At 51.2% G+C, this 16,626-nt stretch overlaps 6 protein-coding genes across 6 annotated transcripts; 3 read left to right on the forward strand and 3 right to left on the reverse strand.

The window, feature by feature from the left end:
* Nucleotides 1-164: 164 nt before the first annotated feature.
* Nucleotides 165-4,963, forward strand: jhd1 ([Histone H3]-lysine-36 demethylase; the record flags this gene model as incomplete). The annotated part of the gene is made up of 2 exons (XM_057273623.1): nt 165-3,497; nt 3,556-4,963. 2 exons carry the CDS (start codon nt 165-167, stop codon nt 4,432-4,434), a joined length of 4,212 nt encoding a protein of 1,403 aa, XP_057141802.1. The 3' UTR covers nt 4,435-4,963.
* Nucleotides 4,964-5,534: 571 nt separating this feature from the next.
* Nucleotides 5,535-6,272, reverse strand: N7471_000903 (uncharacterized protein; the record flags this gene model as incomplete). The annotated part of the gene is made up of 3 exons (XM_057273624.1): nt 5,535-5,905; nt 5,989-6,057; nt 6,122-6,272. The coding sequence occupies 3 exons, from the start codon at nt 6,270-6,272 to the stop codon at nt 5,535-5,537; spliced, it is 591 nt and encodes a 196-aa protein (XP_057141803.1).
* Nucleotides 6,273-7,652: 1,380 nt separating this feature from the next.
* On the forward strand, nt 7,653-9,634 carry N7471_000904 (uncharacterized protein; the record flags this gene model as incomplete). The annotated part of the gene is made up of 2 exons (XM_057273625.1): nt 7,653-8,646; nt 8,752-9,634. 2 exons carry the CDS (start codon nt 7,653-7,655, stop codon nt 9,555-9,557), a joined length of 1,800 nt encoding a protein of 599 aa, XP_057141804.1. The 3' UTR covers nt 9,558-9,634.
* A 248-nt stretch (nt 9,635-9,882) lies between these two features.
* On the reverse strand, nt 9,883-11,586 carry N7471_000905 (putative hexokinase Kxk; the record flags this gene model as incomplete). The annotated part of the gene is made up of 5 exons (XM_057273626.1): nt 9,883-10,758; nt 10,826-11,233; nt 11,287-11,312; nt 11,370-11,492; nt 11,547-11,586. The coding sequence occupies 5 exons, from the start codon at nt 11,584-11,586 to the stop codon at nt 9,883-9,885; spliced, it is 1,473 nt and encodes a 490-aa protein (XP_057141805.1).
* A 473-nt stretch (nt 11,587-12,059) lies between these two features.
* N7471_000906 (SIR2 family NAD-dependent protein deacylase) lies at nt 12,060-13,214 on the reverse strand (the record flags this gene model as incomplete). Its single annotated transcript, XM_057273627.1, has 2 exons — nt 12,060-13,037; nt 13,092-13,214. 2 exons carry the CDS (start codon nt 13,212-13,214, stop codon nt 12,060-12,062), a joined length of 1,101 nt encoding a protein of 366 aa, XP_057141806.1.
* A 424-nt stretch (nt 13,215-13,638) lies between these two features.
* Nucleotides 13,639-16,142, forward strand: N7471_000907 (Golgi transport complex subunit COG4; the record flags this gene model as incomplete). Its single annotated transcript, XM_057273628.1, has 2 exons — nt 13,639-14,871; nt 14,925-16,142. The coding sequence occupies 2 exons, from the start codon at nt 13,639-13,641 to the stop codon at nt 16,140-16,142; spliced, it is 2,451 nt and encodes an 816-aa protein (XP_057141807.1).
* Nucleotides 16,143-16,626: the final 484 nt, after the last annotated feature.

Here is a 16,626-nt window from a genome sequence, read left to right on the forward strand (position 1 = left end):
CTCTCCTGCCAGGAATGACATTCCCTTCGCCTGCGCCGGCCTCTCGCTAGCCCGTGTGGTCCAGTATCCCCGCTTTGCACCCACCTACCGCAAGCGCATCTTTTCACACCTCCGACCCTCCATCTTCAATTTTCTTTAATCTACACTCTCACCGGGTTGCGAAAATGATGAGCGCGGCATCATTCGCGAATCCCATCGGCGGCCGCCCGCCGCAGTACCGTACTCCGTCCCCTCCTCTACGCGCTGTCGAACCTATCACTCCATCCACAACCACCGATTTTCACTCCTCTTGGGCCAGCCGCAGCCCTCCTCGAGCTGCCAGTCTCGATCGCGACCAGCGTCCTTCAAATCACAATCGACATGTCGCCGCAGAAGGTGGTTCACACCAGCGATCGGGCCATGGCCGCTCAAGCTCGACTATCGACACACTTGCGACGATCGCCCTCGCAACGAGTCCTACCTTCGCATCGCTCCCTCCCAATCCGCCTTCCCCCAACCTTCAGTCGACGATTCCCTTATTTCCACCCGACTCCGCAGAGTCTGAACGACCGGCGAAGCGGGCACGGTCGGGGAGAAATCCGTCGCCCTACCGCCCGCGGCCAGGAATGCTGACAGAAAACCCACCCCCAGCTGGGCTTGAAAGCATGACAACCGATGCAGAGCTTTTACTCAATCTCGCGCGGCCTACGAATTTCCACCCGGGCAACCACAACAAACGAGTCAGCATTGGCGAGACCTACCACCACTACGCAGGCGACGCAATTCGTCAATCTCGTGTTGGGTTTGCTGCCGTTGGACATCCGGAACAGGGCGACGTCAAGATGAATCACAATTCTGAGGATATACCTCATGCCCGCATGCGCTCTCGCTCTGACGGGTCAGCTTTCATATCCCGTCCTGCGATCCGTGGGATCCGCCCAACTACTAGCTCTGGCACTTTCCCGCCAATTGTTTGGGAGGATGAACAAGAAGGCAAAGCCTGGCATCCACCAGCTGATACGCCTCACCATACTGCTTATGGGATCCATCCTCCGGCCAATCCCCAAGAACCTCAATTCCCGCAGAAGTCCCTGCCCATTCCACCAAAATTGGAAGAGGAAGAAAGTGATACCAATCAAGCAAGCTGCGGGGCATGTCATTTAGTACGTATCCCAGTTGAGACCGAGGAACAGGACGAAGACACGTGGATCAGTTGCGATGGATGCAAACGATGGTTCCATATCATTTGCGCCGGCTTCAAGAATGATCGGGAGGTTCGCACAGTCGACAAGTTTATCTGTCGGCATTGTCGAGCAGTTTATGGCCAAACAACTTTTGTACGCAAGTCCTCGCGGGCCCGGACAGCCATTGACTACGCAGGCCTGAACCAAGGCCTCGTCAAAGCTGCCACTGACTCGTTGGAACATCACTATCTCGAGCCCATTCGACAAGGAAAGATTCGGTTCCAACCTGAGAATTTCCCCCGAATGAAACCTGAGCTGGTCACAGCGGAATACTTCGAGCGAGGAAATGGGTGGACGGAGCCTATTGTGATACCTGCCTGCTGGAACTCCTGCGAGCCTGTTTCCTCGGAGAATCCAGAGTTCGAATCTCTAGTACAGGAGGCTTCGTCTCAAGAGATGTTCGATGATCTTCTAGAGAACCACCCGGAACAAGAGACTCATATTGAAGAAACAGTTGATTGTGGTCAAGACCTCTTAGGTATGGTCATTCCGCGGGGTCTCACTGTTCGTGCTGTGGCAGAGCTTTACGGACCCGAAGAAAGGGTTGAAGTGATCGATGTGAAGTCTCAGCAAGGAGAGGATAAGAGGTGGAACATGCAGCAATGGGCTGATTACTACGAAAGCAATGAGCAGGACAAGCCTGTTAGGAATGTCATCAGTTTGGAGGTATCGCAGAGCAAACTTGGCAGACTCATCCGGCGACCGAAGGTTGTGCGTGACTTGGATCTGCAAGATGCTGTGTGGCCGGAGGAACTGAAGGCAATTGGCGAATATCCCAAAGTTCAGTTCTACTGCCTGATGTCTGTTGCTGACTGCTATACCGACTTTCACATCGACTTTGGAGGATCTTCGGTGTACTACCATATCCTGAAGGGCAAGAAGACTTTCTTCTTCATTCCTCCCAAAGACAAACACCTAAAGAAGTACGAGGAGTGGTGCAACTCTCCCGCCCAGGATTCGATTTTCCTTGGAAACCAGACCAAGGAGTGCTACCGTGTGGATCTCTCTGAGGGGGACACCATGCTGATCCCGTCCGGCTGGATTCACGCAGTTTGGACCCCGGAAAACAGTTTGGTTATTGGTGGCAACTTTTTGACCAAACTGAACTACGGGATGCAAATCAAGATACTCAACATCGAAAAGGAGACCAAAGTCCCCAAGAAGTTCCGATACCCTTTCTTCCAAAAGATCCAGTGGTATACGGCTCAAAAGTATCTTGAGGATGACCCGGTCCCGCAAAATGTGATGGAAGCATTCATGCAGGATGAGAACTATCGGTTCCACCGTCAATATCCAATTTATTACGAGTTTGGAGAACGTGCCAACCAAGAACCTCCAGGCTCTCCCCATCACAATGCACGTTTCTATTCACAGGCGGAGTTGGAGGGCCTACTTGAGTTAACCAAGTATTTGCTACGGACTGCACTTATTGCGGGTGGCTATACCGTTGATGGAGTGGTCTCCATGGACATTCGAAACGCGGTCAGGCGCTCCATTCCCAAAGGCACAGGAGATCCCGTGGACATGATCAGAAAATTCGGAATTTGGGTCGCCTGGAAGCGTGGTAACGAAAAGGCACCCCTCTGGACTCGACCTGGCGTCATCGAAAGCAATCCCAAGGTTTCTATCACAGACAAGAAGCCCGCAGGACGACCAAGCCGCCGATCCGAACGCAACGTCGATAATCAACGCACCTATGCCGAAAGACAAGCGGTCCAGTGGCCTTCAGAAGAGGACCCTGCAACGCCGAATCCCCCAGCCAGCAGCCTTGCTTATGCGCAGTCTGATGGAAGTGCAACACCAGCACCGTTATTCAGTATTGCTCCGGAGACTAGCGTCAAGGATATTGCTACACCCAAGCCCCGGGCTGTCCAACGAGCCTCAGGTCTTGGTCCCAAGCGAGTTGCATGTGACGCATGTCGCAAACGACGCATTCGATGCCGACACAAAGATGAACCCTGTGATCTGGTGCTCAACGGGCAGGTCGCAGTCAATGCCTTCACGCCCGGCTCTGGAGTGAGCACGCCGTCCTCCTTGGCCCAGGATGCTGTGTCTGCTTTGAATTCTTTGGCAGCGATTGCATCGCAAACTGGGTTCCAAAACGATGGGCATCTTGTTGACCTAGACCGATTCGAGAGCTCGGCAAGATTCCAATCTGCGGTCATGGGCAACTCCACAATAGCCGCCAATCGTCTTATTGATGTGAGCCCTGACGGAACCAATGGAGGAAAAAAGGGGCGCAGTAAGGCGTGCGATGATTGCCGGAAGAGCAAGGTTTGTGATACCCCAAAGGCTTCTTTTGCTCCTTTTACTGTTACTGACCTGAGACCAGCGCCGTTGCATCCACGATGAGTACGGTCGGATAGACCCGATCAAAGCTCAGGAGCGCTCTAAACCTCGTGCGAATGCTTCCGCCAAGCGAGCACGCCCTGCTGAAGACGATGACATGCCTGGCACAGCCAAAAAAGCGAAGCAGGAGAGCACATCACCCATGACACGGCCTGCAGTATTCTTCGATCATGATGGCGATGAACTGATGGTGCAAGACGACCTAATGGATGCTTATGATCACGAGCCTTTCAGTCAAATTGGCTCAGCTAAGCATATACCTGAAGCAGATCAGGCACCTCAAAATCAAGCTCTATACGCATCACCACCTGCTTTCCAAGCCGAGTCTGTGGATGCAAAGGAATTAAATTCCGTGTCTGTGTCTTCATCCAAGCCAAACACTTCCTTGGTCTCACCGCCCACGTCGCTGGCCGACGAGATGGATGGAGTCCAGGAGGGAGAGGCCGTACAATCTGTGGAAGGGGAAGTGTCAACTGCTCTCCACACACCCAACTCCAGCTCTCGGCATTCGTCTCGCCAACCTCGACATGTCGATAGGTTCGCGCCCGATGCAACTACAGCCCGGGCTCCGAAACAAGCGGCACGAGCCACGTCTTCCACGATCGGGACACGCAAGACAACTCCTGTTCCAGCATCGACAAGAAAGCCTTCATCACGTCCCTCGTCTTCACACGCGAAGAAGAGCTCTCCGATGTATGAAAAGCACTTTCATCGTCACGCCCCTACATCACTATCACCGCGTCAGCACAAGCATACTCAGCACATCACTGGAGATGAGGGTGCAGACGAGGAAAGTCTTCGTTTGATACGAGAGCTCCAGGAACAAGAGTTTGGTCTGCGGAAACGATCGACAAGGGTTTAGTTTCGCAGATGGCTTGAAGGCATGGTCCGGTACAGATGAGAGATGTAGAAGGGCTTCTGCTTAATGTTTTTGTTATTCGGGATATCAATTTACCAAGGGTTCGGGATGGGAGATCCGGTGTTTTTTTTTCTTAAGAATCACGTTTTCATGTTATATCTGGCGTTTCATGGGTCTGGGAGAACTGGGGAGTTTTGTTTTTGGCTTTTGATATCAAATGTCGTTTGCATCAGGTTCTTTTTTTCTCTTTGTCAATCTGCCTTGCCTTGTTTTTCTACTTCTGATTTCACTTTTTTACCTCCTAGTTTTTTCTTTATTCTATTTTATTCCCTGTGGGTTCTTTGTTTCATGCCGGGGCCTCTTCACAACCAACACTTTGCTTGATAATCCTTTGTTGGGCTTTCTCTCCCCCTTCGGCTGCGCACAGCAACAAGACATCTTCCGCAAGTCTCATATATGTACTTCTTTCGTTTGTCTGACACAGTCTGCGCAGTTTACCCTCTTGCGTATATCAGCAATAGGGTTATGTAGCAATTTCTTGAATTTATGTTCTTTGATATGTTTGCTATTGGATTCTCATGCCAGTTACTGCCCGATGATCTAGTGGCTGGTACTTGTCTGAGGAGGTATATGTATCGATTCAGATTTCATTGTTTTCCTGCTTTTGCTTGCCATACCCAGCACTTGATTTCTACTTCGTACAATATTATCCAAGGCCGAAGCGCCACCGATGCTTCGAGGTTGGCGTATTCCAACCACACATCACCGAAGAGTTATACCTTTCCAATTGAACTACATCGGATAATTTAAAAAATACGGGACTCTGATGTTCTGGAACCAGCGAATGCAGCCTATATGCCGTATGTAATGTAGTAAGCGCTGGCTAAACCCCTGTATTCGCCTCCGCCACACTGCAGTCAAGACAACATAAAGAGATGATACCCGATAGCACATTACTAGCTGCATGATATCTTATTCGACAAATCTCCGGGTAGATAGAGCCAAGATCGATTCACCACAACCTCACCCCACACCATACCACTTCCTACTATGTAATGATACCTCCCACTCCACAAAATCCAGGATATCCAACCCCAGCTCGGCTAGGTCAGTACAGATACCGTCGCCGGCTCAGCAGTCCGCAGAACTAGCGGTATAGTATCCGTCATTGCCTCAGCCGAGCTACTCCAAAGCAGAGAGTACAAGCCATCGGTACCAGTTGGTCTCGCGTAAAAGTTGGCCCCGCTCACGGTGACTAGGACGTACCCCCCGTACGTGGACCACACGTTGCTGAGCTTGGTTGTGTTTGACTGCTCCGTCGTGGATGTGCCGGTGAATCCGACTGGATTGGAGTCCGTATTGCCTCGGTCTAGACACAGCTTGTTCGTATTGGTCGAGATGGTGCTGAAGCCCTCGGTGGAACTAGTGCTGGAACTGGGATGTGCAACCCAGGTGTTGTCACTGGAGGCGGTGACTGTTACATGTACATGTTAGATGTAGATCTGTTGATTTTTGTGATTTTCCACACAGCATCAAGTAGAGAAATTGGATTCTTACAGTTGACTGGGGTCATTGCGGCCATTGTGGTTGTGTCTACTTTCGACGCATCTGCAACTTCGGCTGTACCTGTTGTCAAGGTGATATGAATCAGTCAATACTGCTTTTTTGGGGTTTGGGAAGGCTGAGATACCGTTCCTGTAGAAGACGGGCAGTCCGCTAATGCCTGGGCCATAGGCATACAACTTGAAAGAATCGGTTGGCCTTGACTGTCGCTTTTCAAGCGGGTGCGCAGAGCAGACTAGCCCAAAGGCTAGAAGGAGAAGAATAGAAAGAGATAGCATCTTGCAATGAACAAGTCATACAATATGTTGGAAAGGGGTATACAGGGCAGTGTCAGGATTAAGCAAAACTTATAGAACAGAAAGTAGTCACGAGGGCATAGTCGATGAGATAACAATTGATGTAATTAGAAGCAGGCAGCACATTAGGGATTACCCAATGGCATGTGTGGTTTCCATGATCCTTCTCTTTATTTCCCAATATTGTGATCCAAGCCTCCTTTTGTGATTTGGACTGGTACGAGCTGACGATGATACGTAATTTGCAACTCCATTCCCTAGATCCCAGTAAAGGAGAAACACCCCCGTTGTCATCATCTGGCTGTGTTCCATGTCAAAATCCAGATCCCGGCTATTACAACCCCAATGGTCAGATCAACGATCCACTCATCATGCATGCGCTGCGTCAAGACTCTCGCAACAATCGACAATCCTGGACAATCCTGGTCAAACCAGCTGATATCTCAAAAAAAGAAACATCAAAGCATGCAAGATCACAATATTAATTCCCGAGCCACACACGTGGAATGTTTACTCTCGTATAAGCTAACGCTGAAATGCTGAAACGGGTTACACAGAGATAAAACAAGACAGCGTGTCGGGGAGCATAACCCTAATTCAAGACCTGCAAGCCAATCTGACTGCGATCGAACTACAGAATGGTATCCCCGATGGTCAATCTCCGTAATTGGCTCTCTTTTCAAGTTTTCGCTTTGTTAATCTGAGAGACACAGCCCTAGTTGCATGGGATATCCAGGCTCTCTATCGTGTCAATAGTACTATTACGAGAGAACAGGCAGTAACAAACACCTGCGGACTCAAAACGGCCAGTGCGCACGTGGTCTGATAGACAGCGCAACCTCCAGCCGCTAGGAAGGTCCCCGGGCCGACCATCTTCTTACGGTTTGAAAGGTGAAAGCTCCCCGGCGTGAATACGGGGCACCTTGATCTTATGATTCGGGTATCCACTGAGTACATAGCCTCAACACCCGAGCTGGACGATGACGTTGACGCTTCGCCATGGCTATTCGTCTGTCGGTCGTCTTGTGTATCACAAGATCCTGTTTCCCACGACATCACCGGTAGGGCTGCCCGGCATATCCTAGTGAGGAGGTACGAATGCAGGACACCTCGTGAGAAGAGACATGCCAATCTTGGTCCTGGTCAAACCGCCTATCGTGCTATACGATTCTAATATATAAGCTAGTGGCTTAAATAGAGGGCAATTCTCTTGGTTGTGTATCAGCAGCAAATTTCATTTGTTTTCTTATACTTGAAGCTTTTGGTTTTTCTCAATCTTGAAAGCTCTATACAGAGCTATATCTGTGACCCAAAGATAATTGGGCATTATATAAGTGCCCTGCGTGGGTAAAATTGGCAGCTATGAAGCTCGAAGCTCTTCTCCTGCTGGCATTCAGCCTGAGTGCCTCTGTCGCGGCCGTTCCACACGATCCATTCGATTCAGTTGATATCCAGCCGCAACGCCACAGACCCACGACAACCAAGACGAACCACACGACAGTCAGTACCAAAACCAAGACCAAAACCAAAATCCACAAGCCAACAGGAAGACCTTGTGCAGGCAACACGCCCCGAACACGGTCCAAATGGTGCCAATACGACGTCAGCACCGACTACACCCAGACAGTACCCAACACAGGCGTAACACGGGAGTACTGGCTCAACCTCGAAGACGTAGTAGCCGCACCAGATGGGTTCAGCCGGTCAGTAATGGCTGTGAACGGGACAATCCCCGGTCCAACAATCTTCGCAGACTGGGGCGACTGGGTCGTGATCCACGTCACGAACAGCCTCTACACATCCCAGAACGGGACTAGCATCCACTGGCACGGGATCAGACAGAACTACACGAACGGCAACGACGGCGTGGTCTCCATCACGCAATGTCCCACCGCCCCCGGCTCAACCATAACCTACAAATGGCGCGCCGAGCAGTACGGTTCATCGTGGTACCATTCGCACATTGGACTGCAGGCGTGGGAGGGTGTGTTTGGCGGGATTGTGATTAATGGCCCTGCTACGGCGAACTATGAGGTCGATAAGGGCAGTCTGTTCCTGACGGACTGGTCGCACCCCACTGTTGATCAGCTGTACTCGGTGGCTCAGACGGTTGGACCGCCGACTTTGGATTCTGGCTTGATTAACGGGACGAATGTCTTTGGTAATGGGACCAATTCTACGGGCACGCGGTTCCAGATGAAGGTTAATCAGGGATCTTCGTATCGACTGAGGATTGTTAATTCGGCTGTTGATACGCACTGGAAGTTTATGATTGATAATCATACGCTTACTGTTATTGCGGCGGACTTTGTGCCGATCAGGCCGTTTACGGCGGATTATATCAATATCGGAATGGGTATGTGATGTTTTACTTTTGATATCGAAACCCAGCCCTAACTCCAACTCTCCTTCTCCAAACTGGGGGAAAAAAAGAACCAACAACTAACAAAAACACTCACAGGCCAACGCTACGACGTAATTGTAACAGCAAACCAACGCCAAATCTCTGACTCATTCTGGATCCGCGCAATTCCCCAAGAAGCATGCTCCGAAAACGCAAACCCAGACAACATAAGAGGAATCCTCTACTACGGCAACCGTCCACACACACCCACAACAAACCCCTTCACCTTCCCAGACGAATGCGTGGACGAGCCCGCCTCGAGCCTAATCCCCCAAGTTTCGAAGAACGTCTCAGCCGCAGACTGGAACAACCTAACGGACGTGACACTGGGACGCAATAACGCGAACCTCTTCCGCTGGTACCTCAACAGCACGACGATGCAAGTGCTCTGGGAAGACCCGACCTTATTACAGCTCTTCAACAACGAAAACACGCCGAACTTCACGACATCAAGTGGGGTGATTGAGCTGCCGCGCGCACACGAGTGGGTGTACCTCATGATCAACACGAGTTTCCCTGTGACGCACCCTATTCATTTACACGGCCATGATTTCTTTGTTTTGGCGCAGGGGTCGAATCCGTGGGATGGGAGTGTTTCGACTACTAATCCGCCAAGGAGGGATACGGCGATGTTGAATGGGAATGGGTTTTTGCTTCTTGCGTTTGAGACGGATAATCCCGGGGCGTGGCTTATGCATTGTCATATTGGGTGGCATACGGATGAGGGGTTTGCGTTACAGTTTTTGGAGAGGGAGAGTGAGATTGAGCCGTTGATTGATCGGCAGGCGCTTGATAATAACTGTGCTTCTTGGAATGCTTATGATGCGGCTTTTGATATTGATCAGGAGGATTCGGGGGTTTAGGGGATATGGGTATGTGGTTCTAGATGGGTTTGATCATTATATAGGTGGGCTTCGTGTGTTAAGGATGATTGAAATGATGTGATACTGGCTACAGTACATAGTTACCAAGGGAATAATAGCACTATGGATATTCTATTCACGAGCCTTCCAAGGCTAACATACACAGAATCGATATATCGTTAAATCTTTCATCAAACCCGCCGAACCATTGATGGCATAACCCACAATTTCAAAAAGATATACTCCAATCCCTCGGTAAGGGTTTGTTTTGTCATGGGTCAGATGATAATGATAGTCACCATCACCACTACAAGACCAGTCCCACTCAAAGCAGGGTCTTCATGTCATCCATGTTGCGGACACCAACGAGGTTACCAGCCTTGACACGCTTAAGTGTCAGGGCAGCAATCAGGGCAGCACCAACACCGGAACCATCCTCGGCAGCCATGATGGAGACCTTGTCCTTCTCGGTAGGGGCCCAGTCGAGGATCTCGCGGAGGGCCTGGGCGCCGCGCTCCTTGAAGTGGGGGTACTTGGTGAAGACGGATCCATCAGCACCGACGTGGCAGGAGTCGATGTTCTTCTTGGTGCAGATGGCGGCGACTCCGCAGGAGGACAGACGAGCGGCACGGGTACCGATCAGCTCGGCGAGACGGCGGATGAGCTCCAGCTCCGGTTGGGTAGGGCGGATGCTCAGCGTGCTTTCGAAGAGATCCAAGGTCTCTGTCAGGTTCTCGTAGGGGTCCTCTTCGATGCGGGCGAGGAAGGAGGCATCGAGCAGGTAGGGCTTGCGTAGCTTGGAGACGTCCTGGCCGTTGAAGATCAGACCGGCGCAGTTGTCGATCAGGTCAATTAGTGCGAGACGGAAGATCTCGCCGAGGTACAGACCAGCGGTCATCTTCTCGAAGGCTTGCTGGCCGGGGCGGGGAGAGTCGCGATCGATGATGTCATCGTATTTGGTGAGGGGGAGGACGACGTGCTCATTGTCGAAGGCGCCGTATTCGCAGTTGATGGCGACGGGCATGTCGGCGGGCAGGTTCATGTGCGCGAGCTTGGGTATGGACCCTGCGTTCTCCATGTATGCGGCGTTAACGCCGGTACCGAAGATGCAGCCAATCTTCATGGCGGAGTCAGTGTAAGAGGAAGCAATGAGGGTACCGGTGGTGTCGTTAATAAGTGCTGCGACTTTAATGGGAAGACCCTGTAGTTTCGTAAGCCTTTTTGAACCCGCCATGGGGAGGGTAGCATCATCTCAAGCATAGACATACCCGCTTCTTCAGGATCTCCTCCAGAGGAGGAACAACATCCTTACCCTCGACACCGTCAATGTCGAAGCCCTTGGTCCAGCGCTGCAGAATACCGTGATCGATGTACTCCTGAGTGGCGGGGTAGGAGAAAGTGAAGCCAAGAGGCAGCTTCGCGAGGTTTCCTTCCGCGTGGTGGGTCTCGACGAACTGCTGCAAGCAGTCGGCGATGTACTCCCACAATTCCTCGGCGGTTCCAGTCCGCAGCTCCTCAGGCATCTTATACTTGGATTGTGTGATATCGAAAGCGCCCTTCTCCTCGGTCAAGGTAATTTCGCAAACACGTAGGTTGGTGCCGCCCATATCGAGGGCCAGGTAGGTGCCCCGCTCATTTCCATCGGGGAAGTCCAGGACCCAGGTGACGTTCATGGGCTATTTACTAGGGTTAGTCCATGTTGAGACCGGGGGGATTATGTCGTTCTCACAATGTTGCCGCCCTCAACGGTCAAGCCTATTTTTGTTAGCGACTGATGTGTAGAATGGGAGAGCTGTGGATAAGTAGTCTCACCTTTCTCGAGCTCCTTCACGAAGTGGTTCACAATCTGCTTCAGCTTGGAGCGATCGACGGTGAAAGCCTTCTCGAAGTCCTGAATGGGTCCCAACAAGTTCTGGGGCAGTTCGTGCATGGACCCTGTACGACATAGTTAGTATGTTAATAATACAGGGGTAGCTTGAAGAGCCTCACCCTTCCGGGACTGCGGGTGCTTTGGGCCAATTCCAACCATGATGAATGTGTAGTTATGGAGGAAAATATGAGAAAAGGAAGAAAAGAAAGAAAAAAAGTTGGGAGGGGAAGAATGACGATATGGAAAACAACGTGGGGCAACTGTAGATGTCTTGTTTTGGACTGTCGGAGAGAAACGAGAAAGTCAATTGGGGCCAAAGGGGGGGAACTAAGGGGGATCTTGTCATTTAATAGCACATGGACATTCGGACTATAAATATTCTAACGTTATAAATAGTCTGAGACTAACCTTGGATAATTCCCAGTTATTTACGCAATAAACCAGGTATGTCTTGACGACTGCAAACGTTATGATCGGCGAGATCATCTCTTGGCACGGTTGACTATCCACGTTATACTTACTTACTATGAGTAACTAACTAGCTATATCTACAACACCTTGTACATTAGTAAAAAAAAAAGAATATCTCTTCTATTTCTGCCTATTAAAGACATTTCATGAAAATCATAATCTCAATGTGACAGCTTACGCGCCAAATGGGGGAAAACATGGTCTAGCCCCCCGGACTGGCGGTGTGCCTTCTCCTGTGCCTTCTCGTGTGACTCCAGCTTTTCGCGTACTTTATTCTGATACGCATCTGTCAAACCCAGAGTTCGATCGATCTCCTCCGTTAGTCGGTCCACTTCGTCCTGTAGCCGTTCGTCGCGGGTCTGTAGCGGGGCATTCTCCTCCGCCCTCTTCTGCGGGTCTGGATTGGTTTCCTCCCACAGCGCTTCCAATTCCTCTCCCCATCCCATAGCCTTTGCAAGCTTGCGCACTCCAGCATCACAGTCCCCAATCACCAACACATCATCACTCCGCGATCCAAGGCCACCGACACGCTCCATGTTGATGAGCACGCGAGGCACGCCCGGACTAACCATCGAAGGCAGACTGGCAAATGGCTGGACAGACAGACTAGTTCCCATGACAATGCAGAGATCGGCCTCTTCTGGCAGAGAGCGGCTTTCAAAGAAGTCGGATGGTAGAGATTCGCCGAAGAACACAATGTCCGGCTTGACTAGGTTGTTGCACTTGTGGCAGTGGGGTACTTCGCCCTTGGATACCATCTGGTGCATCTCCTCGTCTGGGAAGGTCTCCTTGCATTCAATGCAGCGCTGTGATGCAAAACTGCCATGGGCCTCGACGATCTTCTCGCCTGGCACGCCTGCCTGGCGCTCGAGGCAGTCAATGTTTTGAGTAAAATGCTTCAAGAGCATCCCTTTGTCGTAGAGGAGTTTGATGAATGAGTGCGCGATGGTCGGGCGATAGCGTCCGGGGTACAGCTCGTGCGCCAGCGCATAGAAAGGTTTTGGGTTATGCCGGAAAAAGCCAATATCAAAGACTGCCTCAGGCTCTGGTAGATCTAGATTTGCCAGGTTGGCGTAGATTCCCGTGTCAGGTGAGCGAAAATCCGGGATGCCTGCTGAAGTGCTGATACCCGCTCCCACCTGCATGCTTGGTTAGCTTTAACGCACTGCTTCATGGAGATTGACACTGCATACCATGACCACAACTTTCTTCACATTGTGCTGTTTAACATATTTGGCCACCGCCTCGATGCTGCGTGCCTCAAGCACCAAGGGGCGTGTGAACTCATCCACCTCGGTCGACGATTCGTTGCCCATGGTGCGCCGGTTTGGACGTCTGGGTTTGCGACGTCCGATGATGGCGGTGGACTTGACAGATAAAGAGACAAGTTTTGAGACTTGTAGATAAAAGCGGTTAAGAGATCAACAGAGAAAGTAACTAAAAAAAAAAGAAGGAACTGAAAAAGAGCAACTGATATGGAATCGTGAGCGTGGGGGAAAATGACGTCGGGCTGATTCACAACCACATTAAGACGCGCCAGATAAAATGACAAACAAAGTACCAAAAAAAGGTCAAAGGCACGTAAGGCAAGTCTATTTGTTTTAACAATCTGGAGTCTCAAACCCCCGTTGGTCTTAACGTAGCACAGTAATTTGAAGCTTGAAGCTGTAAAACCCACTCTCACCGCCCACGACCCCCCTACAACTGGCGTGGCATCAACAAACCAACTTGCGACAACCAATGGCGCCCAGAATGGCTGCAACCGCCAATGGACATAATGCCATACCCCAAAGCTCTCCAAATACCAATGCCTCACCAACAGAAACATCCCCTCCCCCACAGCCCGACATCTTCAACGCCAGCTCCGTCGCCGAGATCAAAGCCACGTTGTCCCACCTACACACCCAAGAAGCGTCTGTGACCGCCCGCCTTGATGCCCTGGTCACATCCCAGAAAGACCTCTCCCGTGAGCTGGGCCGGCTGGACCTGATGCGCGCCAACATCGGAACGCACGCCAGCACGACCCGGTCCATCAGCCATGGAATGCTCTCCGAAGCCGCCGGCACCGCCGACCGGATCTCCAGCGCGGTCCGCCGGCTGGATCTCGAGCAGGCACGAGTGAAAGCCACCCTTGAGGTTGTCGAGCAGGTTGCCGAGCTCAAGGCGTGTGCGCTGGGCGTGGCGGGATCGATGGGTGCGCCCCAGGACTGGGAGAAAGCCGCCAGCTACCTACACCGTGCAGCTCAGATTCCGGCGACGGTCGTCAATGGCGCGTTTGCTGCGGAGATGGTCCCTACGGCTGAAGTGCCGGACCCGCCAAGTGTGACGCTGGATAACGCGGCGGAGTCGCTGTGCGGGCTGTTCCTGCGTGAGTTTGAGAAGGCGGTTAAGGAGAATGATGGGGCCAAGATTACGCGCTTCTTCAAGCTTTTCCCGCTTATTGGTCGCTCGGAGGTTGGACTTGATGTTTATGGTCGTTATGTGTGCCAGGGTGTTGCGGCCAAGGCTCGGGCTAACCTTAACGGGGCTACCGGCGGTGCTCAGACTAAGGATGGTTTCTTCTATGCCAATGCGCTTACCAAACTATTTGAACATATTGCGCAGATTATTGATGGCCATGGCGGGCTCGTTGAGCACCACTATGGCCCCCGCAAGATGGGACGGGTCATTGAACGGCTGCAGGTCGAGGCTGATGTACAGGGCGGTATCATTCTTGATACTTGGAGCGATGAGCGACATGTGGATCGCAAATTGATGGATATCAAATCATATGCTTTCACTTTCTTGGTGCAGAGCTTCCTGCCTGCGCAGCGACCAGGGCCGCCTCGCTCACAGTCCCCTGCCATGGGGGCGAGCACTGCCACCGACGAGGAGGGAGTCGATATGAAAGAGATCGATGGTGTCTTAAATGAAATGGCTATCATGTTAGGCCGGTGGTCACTGTACTGTCGGTTCCTGGCTGATACATGTAATGTTAGTTGCAACCTCCGCCTCCTCTTTAATACCAGCACTAACAACTTCTCTAGTCTTCTGGCGAGGATGGCGCAGACGACGATAAGCGTTTCGAGCTTCCGAGCTTCTTGCGAGAGTCACCTCTGGCCCAAAAGATCAACGATCGCCTGGTGGCCCCCTTCAACGCAATGACAACCTTCTTCTTCCGCCGCTCCGTCGAAAAAGCTTTCCAATTAGACGAGTCCCCATCAGGCCTCACGTTGAATCCTCAGCGTCCACTGAAAGCCGACCCACCACACATCACCTCAGCTGTCGACGACATAATGTACATCGTCAACAAGGTCATCCAACAGTCACTCGCAACCTCGCAAGAAGGAGTCGTGACGAACGTAGTCCCGACCCTCTCACGCGTCCTAGGTTCCGATTTCATCGGCATGACGCAGCGCAAGATGCGCGACGAGTGCTACCCACGCTCCATCCAAGGCGGCCCACCGGCAGAACAAACCACAATCTCCTTCCTAGTTCAAATCAACAACCTCGACCTAGGAGTAGATTACATCCGACGAATCGTGCAAAACAACACAGGCTCTAAACCAGACACCACCACCACCACCACACAAGCAACCTCCCACCTCCTCTCAATCTTCTCAAACCCAACAGCCGCACAAAAAGTCTACCAAACCCTCCAAACCCTCTCCACAACCTTCGAAAGCAAAGTAACCGACCTCCTAACGGACGGAATCCAAGTAATCTTCAACAACGCCATAAAACCCCGTCTCCGGCCGATTCTCGCAGACACCTTCCGGGACATCGAATACGCACCAAACCCCAACGCCCTTGAACCCGACAATCCAAACTCAACCTTCGACAACAAAGAACTCGTCAAGCCACGCTTCACCTCCCTATGGAACGACTTATTGACACCATTCGCGCGGATTCTCACGCCCTCGGCCTTCGACCGCGTCCTCGGCGTGACGATCGCGTATCTAGCCCGTCTACTGGAGAAAAGACTTTGGTCTTACGGGGCGCGGATTAACGCGCTGGGCGCGGCGCGGCTTGAGAGGGATGTTGGGGGTCTTGTTGGGGCTGCTGTTGATGTTGGGTATGTTGCTGGTGCGCCGGGGAGATATAAGTATCGGGAGTGCTTTGCGCGGTGTGTGCAGATGACGCTTGTTATGGGGATGGATGAGGATGAGTGGGATGAGGTTCGGAGGGGTGGGGTTGCGGCGGAGGTTGTTGAGAAGCTTGGGAGGGAGGATTTGATTAGGGTTCGGGGGATGGTTAGGAGGTAGGTGGAGAATCTTTTCAAGGTTGTTTTAGGGTTTGATTGTTTGGGGGAGATTTTGTATAAATTGTTTTGTTCGTTTGACTTGTTCTTTTGTTTTTGTTGTTTTCTTTTTCTGATTTTGTTATATCGAATTCTAGACCAGTGCATGTAAACTAACAGGCAAGGTACTTTCATATTTCTATTTACATATCTACCATCTACAATTGTACAAGTTCACGTTGAGAATCTTGGAATAAGAAAGGTCTTAGATAATAGATAAATTTGTAAATCAGGCTGTCTCGCTCTATACTGCAGACGCAAAACCAGAAAACATAGACAGAAAGCAAGGTATTTCCCTTGCAATTCAATGAAGAATTTGTATACACGTACAAAACCCAGTTTAATATCCCCGTTAGCCATCCAGGCCATAAAAAACATAGAACAATGGAGCGCCAGGCCAAATTAGACCATAATTCAAGTTGCTTTTCCCGAGGGAGGTGTAGTGATGA

Source organism: Penicillium samsonianum, assembly GCF_028829775.1.
Source record: "Penicillium samsonianum strain IBT 33392 chromosome Unknown utg000001l_segment0_segment0, whole genome shotgun sequence".
NCBI classification, from domain to species: domain Eukaryota; kingdom Fungi; phylum Ascomycota; class Eurotiomycetes; order Eurotiales; family Aspergillaceae; genus Penicillium; species Penicillium samsonianum.